This window comes from Leptodactylus fuscus, chromosome 3 (assembly GCF_031893055.1).
Source record: "Leptodactylus fuscus isolate aLepFus1 chromosome 3, aLepFus1.hap2, whole genome shotgun sequence".
In the NCBI taxonomy this organism is placed as follows: Eukaryota; Metazoa; Chordata; class Amphibia; order Anura; family Leptodactylidae; genus Leptodactylus; species Leptodactylus fuscus.
In genome coordinates, this window is record NC_134267.1 from 55,076,514 (window position 1) to 55,089,466 (window position 12,953).

At 41.4% G+C, this 12,953-nt stretch overlaps 1 protein-coding gene across 3 annotated transcripts in view; it reads left to right on the top strand.

Moving 5' to 3' along the window:
* RALGAPA2 (Ral GTPase activating protein catalytic subunit alpha 2) overlaps positions 1–12,953 on the top strand; it is a 214,841-nt gene that overhangs the window by 47,861 nt on the left and 154,027 nt on the right. For 2 of the 3 annotated variants that reach the window (XM_075267599.1, XM_075267601.1), the window contains exons 13-21: positions 58–206; positions 3,385–3,496; positions 4,813–5,050; positions 5,874–6,038; positions 7,160–7,300; positions 7,956–8,090; positions 8,231–8,325; positions 9,762–9,852; positions 10,798–10,974. In XM_075267599.1, the coding sequence (XP_075123700.1) occupies positions 58–206; positions 3,385–3,496; positions 4,813–5,050; positions 5,874–6,038; positions 7,160–7,300; positions 7,956–8,090; positions 8,231–8,325; positions 9,762–9,852; positions 10,798–10,974 (1,303 nt within the window). The remainder of the gene's footprint in view (positions 1–57; positions 207–3,384; positions 3,497–4,812; positions 5,051–5,873; positions 6,039–7,159; positions 7,301–7,955; positions 8,091–8,230; positions 8,326–9,761; positions 9,853–10,797; positions 10,975–12,953) is intronic. The other variant, XM_075267600.1, reaches the window with a different exon arrangement.

The window sequence follows — 12,953 nt, forward strand, 5'->3', positions numbered from 1 at the left end:
AATATCACTTCTCAAAATGAACATGATAACAAGTAATCTAATATTGTGTATTTTAAGGTGTTCTTGACCAACTCGGCTAATGTGTTCCTGTTGGAGCCTTGTCCAGAAGTTCCTATGCTGTTAGAAGAGCAAGTGGAAGCCTGCAAATCTGTGCTGAGCATTTATCGGAGAATGATCATGGATCTTGTGATGGATAAACGGACATGGTAAATGATCTGCACTAAGGATGGATTCAATTCCAGCTCGCTGATTCTTCCAGGCACTGGTGTAGTTCAGCTCTGGTGCTCTTCCATGACTGGCATGCTGTGTCTACTGTTACAATAGTATGACAAACCCACATATGTATTACCCTGAATTGCTACAACTTTGCAGTGTGGTTATTACAGGTCAAACACATTAAAGGGGTTGTGCTGTTCTGGACACTTATTACCCATCCACGGGACAGGCGATAAGCATCCGATTGCTGGGAACCTGGTTGGCAGCCCAATAGAAGTGAAAAGGAGTGCTGGTCCTCAATCATACTGGTGCTCCGTTCACAAGGAGGGGGACTTTCGGACCCCTGTCCTGAACACTGTGGGACCTGGTGATCAGGCCGACAATGTTCTGACACTTATTCCATGTCCTACACTCTCCTTCTATGTCTGGGGCTCCCATACACATTACATGGTAAGCTGATCCTCCTGAAATCAGCTCACTTTACAAGACTTCTATTTTGTGACCTAGCCTTAGAATAGATAATCAATATAAAGATAGGGGGTGGGGATCCTACATGCTAACAGATGTATAGAGCTGGAAGGTGCAGTGGTCTATATTGGTGGCTGCTTTTAATGCAACCTGTATGTAATCCATCTTTTACAGGACTATTAGGAAAAGTTTCTGTTTCTTACCAGCTATGTCTATGTGATTTATTGGGGTGATGGATGGGGACTATCTGCTGGAGTTGCAGCATTCAGAGATGCAATGATTACATGGTGGATATATATATATATATATATATATATATATATATATATTGCAAAGATCTGACACAGTTGTCTTGCAGTTCTAACACTTCAGCCCTGCCGCATTCATACACTGTATGCAGGCACTACTGTCAATAGGGTCACTAATCTAATAACCCCATAACTGATTTGGGACTATTCTGTCCTCACTGTTAGGTTTCTGTCTTTGGATTTTTTGCAGTGTCTGCCCTATATACACTTGGCAGCCTCATGACTAATCATGTGAGATACACAAATGTTTTCCCTCTGTTCTGTAACCTGCACAAATCTGTATTATCCACGGTTTAACGAAAGCGGTTAAGATTGCACTTTTGTGTGACCCGTTTAGTTATTGGCAGGTTATAGATCCTTTTGCCTTTTGCTCTACTGTCATTTTAATCCGGCCAATGATGGAGGAAGACGTGCCACGTTTTTGGCTTTCGGCAGTTCTTCTCATGAAAAGGACATTAAAAAAATCCGCAGAGCAATAAAAGCTATTTACCACCTGGCAGTGCCAAGTTATCAGGCTTTTATATGCTTCCAAGACGTGGCTTTTTGCAGATACTAAATGGTATTCCTGAGCCAATTCTACAGACCGAAAATCCAGCATTTTCCTATCTGGCCTTTATTGTTCCAGTATTCTAATATGCAGCCAATTTTCTACAGACATTTATTTATTTTTTTTCTTCAATCTTCTGAAAATATAATTAAACTTTTTTTCTTTTTTGGATGGATGTTCTCTCTCCCCCCTTCCCCCCATATGCGGTGCTTTCTGTTATTTGGGGACATAACCAGAGTACGTGAAGTGTAGTCCATCCATGTAAAGAGCGCCCTTTGATACTACTACGACTCTGTAGTGTTGGGCCTCATTCACATAAGCCTATTAAGACAAAAAAGTGAAAGTGGAATTGTCCATGTTTTACGTGTCAATATTTTGAGAGCTTCGTCTTATGATCTGTCCTATTTCTGCTCTTTTTGGAATTGCCTAGCCATAAATGTTGACCACATATGAAAATACACTCACCGGCCACTTTATTAGGTACACCATGCTAGTAACGGGTTGGACCCCCTTTTGCCTTCAGAACTGCCTCAATTCTTCGTGGTATAGATTCAACAAGGTGCTGGAAGCATTCCTCAGAGATTTTGGTCCATATTGACATGATGGCATCACACAGTTGCCGCAGATTTGTCGGCTGCACACCCATGATGCGAATCTCCCGTTCCACCACATCCCAAAGATGCTCTATTGGATTGAGATCTGGTGACTGTGGAGGCCATTGGAGTACAGTGAACTCATTGTCATGTTCAAGAAACCAGTCTGAGATGATTCCAGCTTTATGACATGGCGCATTATCCTGCTGAAAGTAGCCATCAGATGTTGGGTACATTGTGGTCATAAAGGGATGGACATGGTCAGCAACAATACTCAGGTAGGCTTTGGCGTTGCAACGATGCTCAATTGGTACCAAGGGGCCCAAAGAGTGCCAAGAAAATATTCCCGACACCATGACACCACCACCACCAGCCTGAACCGTTGATACAAGGCAGGATGGATCCATGCTTTCATGTTGTTGACGCCAAATTCTGACCCTACCATCCGAATGTCGCAGCAGAAATCGAGACTCATCAGACCAGGCAACGTTTTTCCAATCTTCAATTGTCCAATTTCGATGAGCTTGTGCAAATTGTAGCCTCAGTTTCCTGTTCTTAGCTGAAAGGAGTGGCACCCGGTGTGGTCTTCTGCTGCTGTAGCCCATCTGTAGCCTCAAAGTTCGACGTACTGTGCGTTCAGAGATGCTCTTCTGGCTACCTTGGTTGTAACGGGTGGCTATTTGAGTCACTGTTGCCTTTCTATCAGCTCGAACCAGTCTGGCCATTGTCCTCTGACCTCTGGCATCAACAACGCATTTCCGCCCACAGAACTGCCGCTCACTGGATGTTTTTTCTTTTTCGGACCTTTCTCTGTAAACCCTAGAGATGGTTGTGCGTGAAAATCCCAGTAGATCAGCAGTTTCTGAAATACTCAGACCAGCCCTTCTGGCACCAACAACCATGCCACGTTCAAAGGCACTCAAATCACCTTTCTTCCCCATACTGATGCTCGGTTTGAACCGCAGGAGATTGTCTTGACCATGTCTACATGCCTAAATGCACTGAGTTGCCGCCATGTGATTGGCTGATTAGAAATTAAGTGTTAACGAGCAGTTGACAGGTGTACCTAATAAAGTGGCCGGTGAGTGTAAGTGTGACTGTTGATTTCTATGGGAAGAGAATTACTAGTAGTTATCAATACAGAAAATTCTGGCAATTGGAAAGTTTCTCATATTATACTTTATCCTATCTATCTATCTATCTATCTATCTATCAGTCTGGTTTTCAATTCTTTTACTTCTTCATCACACAGGGAGCAGATGCTACAGATACTACTACGAATTACAGAAGCCGTTGTTCAGAAACCAAAGGATCAGTCAAAAAAGGACGTGTTCTCTCAGGATCTTGCTGGCGTGTTATTCCGGGTATATTCTACATTTTACATTGAGTTTATAGCTTTGTATCTTATGTAATTTATCTTACCCTTCCTCTATGTTCCAGGTATCCTAAAGTGAGTGGTTAAAGATGCTGGCTTTGAAAAAAAAAAAAAATCAATATTCTGCTTTTTCCAACACAGTAATGTGAAATCCCTTATTTTTCAAAGCTCGTTGTCTTGCACCATTCATCTTAGGATATCGCATCCCTAAAAGCAAGGTAAGGAAGAGGTGCACAAGTATGATTATATAACTGCTATCCTGGGTTCAAAGTCCCGAGAGAACAAGGATCAGAAATATGCTATAAAGTGTTAAAAGATCACGAAATACAAAAATTCTGTACCAGCCCTTCTTCACGGTGTCTCTCAGCCCTACTTTATTTCATCTCCGATATTAATACTGAGAAATATATAAAGTGTTCTGTCTAAGGAGCTCAGCCATGCTCCCGTCACCCTGTATCTGCCTCTATGGCTTCATGCATATGTCTGAGAGTCAGTTCCATTTAGATGAAAATAGAAAAGATCTCATTGGAAGAGAACAGTTCAGAAGCCTCCATAGAGTTAAGTGCATAACGGCATGCACTCTGTTGTCACTGAGAGTTATCTGACTACATTCCGCTGCAAAATCCGCCCCAACTCTGATGCAGACTTGGTCGTGTGCATGGGGTCTTAAGATAACTGATGGGAGCGGGAGCTTCCCCACTGATCTGTCTGTAGTAGGACAGAATAAAAAAAGCAAAAAAAAAAAAGCCCTCCAGCCTCACCTTGTGCAGACTGATAGGCAGATTTTAAAGGGGCTATCCGGTTTCTAACATTGATGGCCCATTTATATTAGATTTTTTGGGGTTCGATACCCGGGGCCCTGGCAGTTCTCCAGTGCCAATGCAATGCAGTCCTCGTTGAAACTAATATTGATGGTAATCGATGTTAGCTACCAGATAACTCCTTTAGGGCCCGTTCACATGGAGTAAATGCGCGTTTATTTTGGCAAAATACACGTGTAAAAACAAGACTCCCATTGACTTCAATGACATTTTACATGTGTATTTTGACGTGTTTTTTTACACGTGTAAAAAAATGTCATTGAAGTCAATGGGTCTTATTTTTACACGTGTATTTTGCCAAAATACACGCACGTTTACTGCGTGTGAACGGGCCCTAAACCACATGTTCTCTGCAGGGCTTCTGCAGACTGACAAACACTCTTTGCCACTAAATAATTTTTCTAACTAGGACTGTTTGTGTATAATCTCTACTCTGTTTATTTCTTAGCACTCTCCAGTTCACATGACTATTTTCTTGTTACAGACACTAATAGTAGCATGGATCCGAGCCAATCTGAGTGTCTTTATATCTCGGGAACTATGGGATGAGCTGCTGAGTGTCCTGTCATCGCTCACCGACTGGGAAGAGCTCATCAATGAGTGGTCCAAGATCATGGACTCTCTGACTGCGGTGCTAGCCCGAACTGTGTACGGACTGGACATGAACAGCTTACCCTTGGATAAGCTCAGTGAGCAGAAGGAGAAGAAACAAAGGGGAAAGGGTAAGTCTAAAGAAAGGCATGTCAGGTGGGTGTGTGGACTGAAGTGTTGCAGGCAGTGGCCCACATAATGGGAATTTGGCTACATTTTGAACTTATTCCTCCTCCCATCCACAGGATAGAGTATAGGGGAGATGAGGTGACTGCTGGCCCCACCAATAGCTAATTGTCTATATTTAGTAATCCAATAACATTCACTGGAACAGTCGGTCATGTGTGCGACCTCTGCTCCATTCATACGAGGGTGCAGGGGAAGTCTGTTTGCATGATTGGTAGAGGCCTGAGTGGTCATACCTCACCGATCTACAATTTATCCCCTGTACTGTGGTTAAGGGATAAGTTGTAAACTTGGCACAACCCCTTTCAGTGTATTCTGGGTGCGGTATATACAGTAAAGGCTATTCTGTGACTAATAAACATGATAGTTTTGTGGTATGATGTCTGTATCTATTCCTCATGGTTTCCCGTTGATGCTGTTATTCAGCAGCAACCTTTACTATCTGCTACAAGGGGATGAGAATGAGACACACGAGAGCCTATAATCTGTGTCTATAGGACAGAGCCTATATTTTTTTCAGGATTTGCTATGTGTACGCTCTTATGTCACTCCATGTTGTTTAAATAGTGACATCTAGTGGCTGCTTATTATAATACAGTTTTATCACAAATAATGAGTTCAATACATAATAAATGTTTGTTTCCACTTGTTTTAGAGCATTGTGCTTCTGACATTTGTTTATTTCTGCATCATTGTATTCTCTGTGCTATAATATGATACCGAAATTTTTCAGGAAGACCTTGTGATTCTCTTGTCTGCTTGTCCTAGGCGGCTATGCTGATCCCCAGAAGGGGGCTGCCGTGGGCAGGTCATTCTCCTTGAGTTGGAGAAATCATCCCGATGCTCACGAGCCCATGAGATTCCGCAGTGCTACTACCTCTGGGGCTCCCGGTGTGGAGAAGGCAAGGAACATTGTGCGGCAAAAGGCCACAGGTAATATCACACAAGTATTACAGTGAATATCCACTTTCATTTATCATTTGTCAATGCTCTTAAGGGCTTCACTTTACAGAACGAATTTCTAGATAAATTGTAATGTAATAGTAATAGCTAACCATATAGATATGGTGCCTTCATTTTCACAATCCATTACATAACTTCTTAATCGCTTTACATACAAATCTTTGTTATACAAATCTCATTGCATTTTGTATGTATAAGTTTAGAATATAAATCTGAGGGTACTTGACTCCAAGAAACCCCTATAGACTGACTTGCATATTGATAAAAAGCAGAATTTGTCAGCATTTGGGCATCGGATCCCAATAAAGAAAATGTACCCTTGGAATCTGTATGAAGTGACCTACAGTACTATGGTGCTGATTTAATAAATACAGTTTGGTTTTTATGCTTATGGCCCCTTCAACACCCTCATTAAACAATAATAAAAAAAAATTGGAACACCCCTAACAGATCAAAAACTTTCCTAAAACACTTTAAGGGCGTTATTTGATTTGAGTGTAGACTTCTCCTCCAGCTATGAAGACAAGCTAAATATCTCAATGAAGCTAGGTTCACACTAGCGTTCGGGTCTCCGTTCTGTGGCGATCTGCACCCACAGAGAGCATAAAACGCTCACCGCCGCTCACGGCCGGACAGCTTTCTCACCCATTCAAATGAATGGGTATGAAAGAGTCCTGCAGGTTTCCGTCTCCTGCCTCTGTTTTGTGCAGGAAACGGAAACCTGCAGAACGGAGACCGGGCGCAGATGTGAACGAGCCCTTACTTTCCTAACCGGTTCTGAAATATTAAAGGATATTCTCAGGGTCCAGGGGAATTATAGTATTACATGGCAGCCTTCAGATGAATGGCCCCTAGATAATACAAGGACAGCTAGTATAGAAGCCTCTCTTGTAGAGGACATCTCTAGCTCATACAGAAGGGCCATGAGTCGGAGAACCCCCTCTGAGTATATAACCTAATGGGCATAGGGACTGGGGTTGTGTTTAGGTTCAACCCATTTATAATACAATCCGGTTATATTATTGGATATGATGGATATTGGGCTTTGTGTGACACGTTTTCTTATTCCCTCTACTCTTCTTCTCTGAAAGCCAAGAGAAGTCAGTCTATCAGCAACTGTGTTCATCTCTATGAGGCTTTGCCAGCTGCTAAAAGTGTTCCACATCTCCTTCACACTGTGAGCTCTCTCTTGCCTGGTATCTCTTATGCTTCTTGCTCTCAGAAACTTTCAGGTACTGTATCTAACCCTCCGTGCTCTTTCCATATTCCCTGCTCTACTATGCTAGGTTCTGCATCTATCTTTATCTTCTATTCTAACACCTTTCTTCCTTCTGTCCAGTTATATTGCTTTAGATGATTGCAACTAATACTTTTATGGTATAAGGCACAACACTAGAGGTCTATTTCCACTTTAGTTGGAAATTTTCCTCTGCTTTCAGAATTGTCCATTGTCTTTGCAAGGTTTTAAAGGGATTGTCCTCTTTACACTAACCATAGCCATGAATGTGGTTCCTAAAAATATGCTAGGCATTGTCTGCTTTAGGCTGAGTTTACACGGGGTGCAGATTTATTATGTCTTGTACCAGTCTTCTACAACCTCTTTAATGCACTCCCTATAAACTCCCCTGTAGCCCTGGCATGGTCCTGGGCATTTCCAAAGTGCCTCACCCACAGATTACAGCTCTTTGCAGGGATTACCAGCAGTGATGCTCTATGATCTGGGGATGCACTTCTATATTTCCAAGCACATGAGTACACATTATCCATAGTCGAGGATGATGATGTCATGGAAGAGTTTGCTTTCCTCATGGGTAGGTTGCAACAATATTTATATAGATATTCTGTTTTTGTAAAACTAATTTAAGCATGCACCTCTTTTTAATGTAGAAGTGGATGAGATGCAGCAACACCAGGAAGCTGGCTATGAAACTGGAGGGGTTGGCTGTCAGGAACCCCAGGAGCTCACCCGCTGTAGCAGTACTTCTGATATAGCTGAGCAGTCATGTCCCGACTCATTGCAAGGTAGGTGGTCCGCTATCAGAGTAAAGGGCGTGTGTGACTTGTCACCCTAGTGTGTGTGTTTGCGTATATGTATGTATATATAAAAATGTGTGTGTATTATATATGTATAATCAACCCCTCATATTATTACACTTCTACAGACCAAAAAAGTGAAAACACTAATGAATGTTCCCTGGACTCAATCACTACCCAGGAAGCCACAGAGTGCATGGTGAAAGACAGTGACGGGCCAGTGGTAAGAGCTTCACTTTTCTCACATATAGGCATTAAACGGATATACAAGTAAAATCCCTTTACTGTTACATCGTCATTGTCCAGTATATCTGATAGGTCAATTGCTGCAGTCTCTATTTTTGTGTGGAGAGGGGAATAATAGTGCTCTTTTCTATTTTAGTCCCGGTTCGCATCTGCACTCAGTATTCCGTTTGGGGAGTCCACGAACGGAATACCGAACACATTGAAAAGCAGTTACTAAGAAACCACACGGACCCCATATATTATATTGGGGTCCATGTTGTTTCCGCACAGTGTCCACACGAATCATGCGGAGAGAAAAGTGGTGTTTGCAGTCTGTGGAGTCCTTGTGGTTTCTTAGCCAACTGCTTTTAATGCGTTCGGGGGGTGCCCAAGTGGACTTCCCGAACGGAATACCGAACACGGATGTGAACCAGGCTTAAAGTGTATTTGCCGAAGCTCTCTACCCTCTGAAGTGGTGTTTTTTATTTATTTATTTTTTTTCCTAGGGTTGTCCTATTAATGTCTATTTAAAAAGAGTCTGCCAGCAGGTACATTCCTATTAAGGTAATGGCAGTACCTTGTAGAGCTGCTGCTTCTACACTTTTCTAAGTTGACTTACTTTTTCTGCATTGCAGCTCCAATTTCATGAAAATCCAGATTTTATTCATATGCAAATTAGCGGAAAAGGGCTTTAGGGGCGTGTCTTCAGCCTCCACTGCTTGAGTGACTTCTCCCGCATTGCCTGCTGCTGCCCCTTCTAACGCCATCCTTCTGCCCTTCCGAGAGCAGGCTGACATCAGGCATGCACAGTTCATTCAGTAACGTGCCTTCCACTGCTGATTGTCACTCATGCAGTCGGGGTCCGAGTTGGGCGGCAGCCTGGGTGGGCTATCGAGTGGAGACTGAAGCCATGGCAGAAGAAAAAACTCCTTTAGGCTGAGGGCCTACATTACAGAAAGTCAGCTTTTTTTGTTGCAGATTTTACTGCAGTTTTTTGAGCCAAAGCCAAGAATAGCTACCAAATGAATGAAAGTTCTTATACGTCTACTTTTTGTTCAATCCAGTCCTGGCTTTGGCTCAAAAAACTGCAGCAAAATTCTGCAACAAAAAAAAAGATACCTAACTTTCTGCAATATGGGGCTTTAGCCTTAAAGCACTTTTATACTAATTTTCAGAAGAGTAAAATGCCCATTTTCCAGAAAATGGAGCTGCAATGTAGAGTAAGAAAGGCCTCTTCGAAAAGTGTAGAAGCCGTCCTACAAACTCATGTCATTCGTCTGATACTGTGGTTTTTTTCCTGCTGACCGATTCCTTTTACAGGAATTAATAGTCGAGCACTTTCCAGAATTATCTTTACAAAATATCCCAACATAAGGCACAGAATAAAATGAAGAAATGAATGCTCTCTATACTGATCGAATCTTGTCTTCCCAGATTATGATTCGGAGGAGTAGCAGTCCAGCAGAGTTGGAGTGGCATTCAGATTCTCAGCATTTGAATGGAAGAAATTCCGATCATGAGAGAGGTATTATAAAGAAATATCCTTATATCCCTTTAACATCCTATCTCTATCGTCTTATATTAAGGATCACACTTTACATTGGTGCAGTCTGTAGTCCCCTTCGTTGTAGAGTTGAAAAATATAGTTCTGGCGGCAAATAAAGCAATTAAGTATTTATAATTTTATTACATATAAGAAATTATTATATAATATAAATATTATAACATTGTATAATTAATTACGTCTATCACTTGGCATACAATTCGTTGTTACCATACTGGGTGTAGGTATGTCCTTATATAATCTGACTGGGATCAATGAGTCTGTGACTGCGGGGACGTATCCTATTAGCAAGTGGAATGGTAAAGGCCAGGAGGAATATTAAGTAAAATTTAAGCTGTCCCTACTTATTAGGTTAGAGTTTGCCTCCAGTTCTAAACAACTTTTCATAAATGAATAGTACAGGCTAATATTTAAAAATTTGTAATATATATATAAGAAATATGTTTTCTTCTTCACTTTTCAGGCAGAGTTACTTTCTACATACTAGTCCTATGAAGAGGGGAGGGGGATAGAAAACACACTCAAATAGCTTTGTCTTTCATTCTGCTATTCTGAATTTTTTTTAACACTGCTAGGTTGTAGGTAAGAGGCCAGTAGTACACAGAATGATTCAATAAATCCATTAACTATCCTGCAAAAGAACCATACTCCACCCCTTCTCACTTTATAGAGCACTATGTGTGAGGCTGAAATATGGAGAGACGAATATAATATAAACAAGCAGTCAGATTAAAGATAAGGAGCAGCAGAACAGCTTAATAAGTAGCGAAGGAAACAGATCTCCTTAATAACATGTATTGCAAATTTTCTTAACTTTTTTTTAACTTCAATGAGTTTTACAGTACTTTATGATTTGAGTGACACTTTCCTTTAAGAATTGATAATGAATTATATTCTTTTATGCAGTTGAAAGTGTCAGCAGTGATGTGACCAATGGATATGGTCGAGACACAGAGTATATGATGCCTTGGCAGAACTGTGAGGATGAGCCTGAGCTCGCTACACCTACTGATGTGGCCATTGATCATGATGCACGACAGTGGCTGCAGCTCACTTCTGCTGATCCAGCAGCTCCTCTAACAGGTACTTTGGGTTTTGTGAAACAATTACAGTGTTCTCTAACTTTCTGTATGTATGTGTATAAGCTCTTCTAATGCTCTTTTGTTCAGGAATGACAATTTCTTACCTATTCGTATGATCTTTTGGGATTTCATTGTTACCAGGATTGTTGCAGAATGATAACTTATCACCTATTCATATGATCGTTGAAAAGTGTCAAATCATTCAGATCTCATTGTTGGAAAACCCATCAATTATAAAAATGGGAGTCTGGTGCCCTCTGAATGGAAAGGCAGCTTACAGTGTCTCCATTTCATGTCTTACGATCTCCATGATCTTCTAGTGTATGTATGTATGTATGTATATATATATATATATATATATATATATATATATATGTATGGACCACAAACAGACATGTTCTGGAGGTTTTTACTCTACAGCAAATACTACCAAAAGTAATTCCAAAAAGAAAACCACCCAACTTTGGGTGTTTTGTATCTCTTGTGAAATTCAGATAAACCCTTGCTGATGTTCCCTGAATGAAAACCCATATTGGACCCATCCTGTGGGAACCCAACCTTAAAGTTACCCCCGCATACAGTGATAGAGCAGCCCTTCAGTGTTCCCATTTTAAATTAAACTGGACTATCACTTGAGCTGCATTCACATTGTCTTATACCTCTGGGCACTTATGGCAAGTGTGAAAGCGGTCTTATTATTGATTAGAAATTCAAAAACTTTTACAAAGAGCAAATATATTTCACTATTTGGCTTTTTTCTTTGATGGGGGGTGGGGTGGTGGTTTAGCCTCATATTCATTGTTTCGTACTGTAGTAGCTTATGACATAATGGCGCAGACCTTGTGCCGCGGCCTTTGGGAGGGATTACACCACGTGCATCATTTGACCTGCCTCACTTGGAGTGTAAAGACAGAAAAGAATGGCACAAAAGGCTGTTTTGTGTCCAACTTGTTCAGCTGCTTCCACCAGGGCTTTGAAGGTGTACGGTGCAGAAGCTTTGTCCAAAGTCAGGACTTGCTTTCTGACACAGACCTGCAGCTGCTGGCAGGTGTTCACACACACACACAGCATCCCCAGATTGTAACTTAACCCATTCAATGACGTTGTTGACATAGACGTTGTTATCTTTCCTTACTGTGCACTCTGCCACCCAGCTTCTTGTATTCCTGTAACCTGCAAGATGAATGCCACTCCTATTTATCAGCATTGTGGATATTCATACGCTTCCTTGTGTGCAATAGATCGGAGGCGAGTCCTTTAGATACGCAGTTCAATTTACCCTAAGCAGCTGCCGCTCCGAGTCGCTCATTAAAAGGAAAGTGTAAGGTAGAGGAGACAGGTGCTAGGAGGCTGCAAAGCGCCGGCACTCGGCCCAGTCTATGTGGCATTTATTTGTCAATAGGAATCCTTCCATTGTCATGTTCTTGGCACTGCTGTATAGCATTTAAGATACCACTTATCTTATTCATTCTGGCACCAGCAAATGCAAAGCTGGAACTTGCTGTCACACGTAAGAGCATCTACACATTCAGCATTTGTTTGGTTTCACCCCATTGTTTGGAGAAGACACCAAACTCCTTTCTAGTCTGAGAGTATTTGTGAGGAGCCTCAGCTTCTGAAATGATGTTTCCAGAGAGACTCAAATGTTGCACATTCAGCCGGCAAATAGGCTTTCTGTGCAAGACGGACGCTGCGCTCATCTATTGTTACAGAAACAATATCGATCTGTAAAGCGTCTCTTGCTGAGCTTTGGTGTTGTCCAAGATTGGTAGTCAATAGGAGACACTGTTCTTTTACTGATAGATGAACAAATGGCATCAAATACTTACTTATTTTTTGGACTCAAGGACGTCTTCTAATACATGGCATAAATAGGGTTATAATGCTTTATTTAACCCCTGCATCATCTTGTTGTATGTGTCCCTATATCTACATCACCTTTATACATTTTAGGTCAGAAAGTTATAGAATATTGAAGTT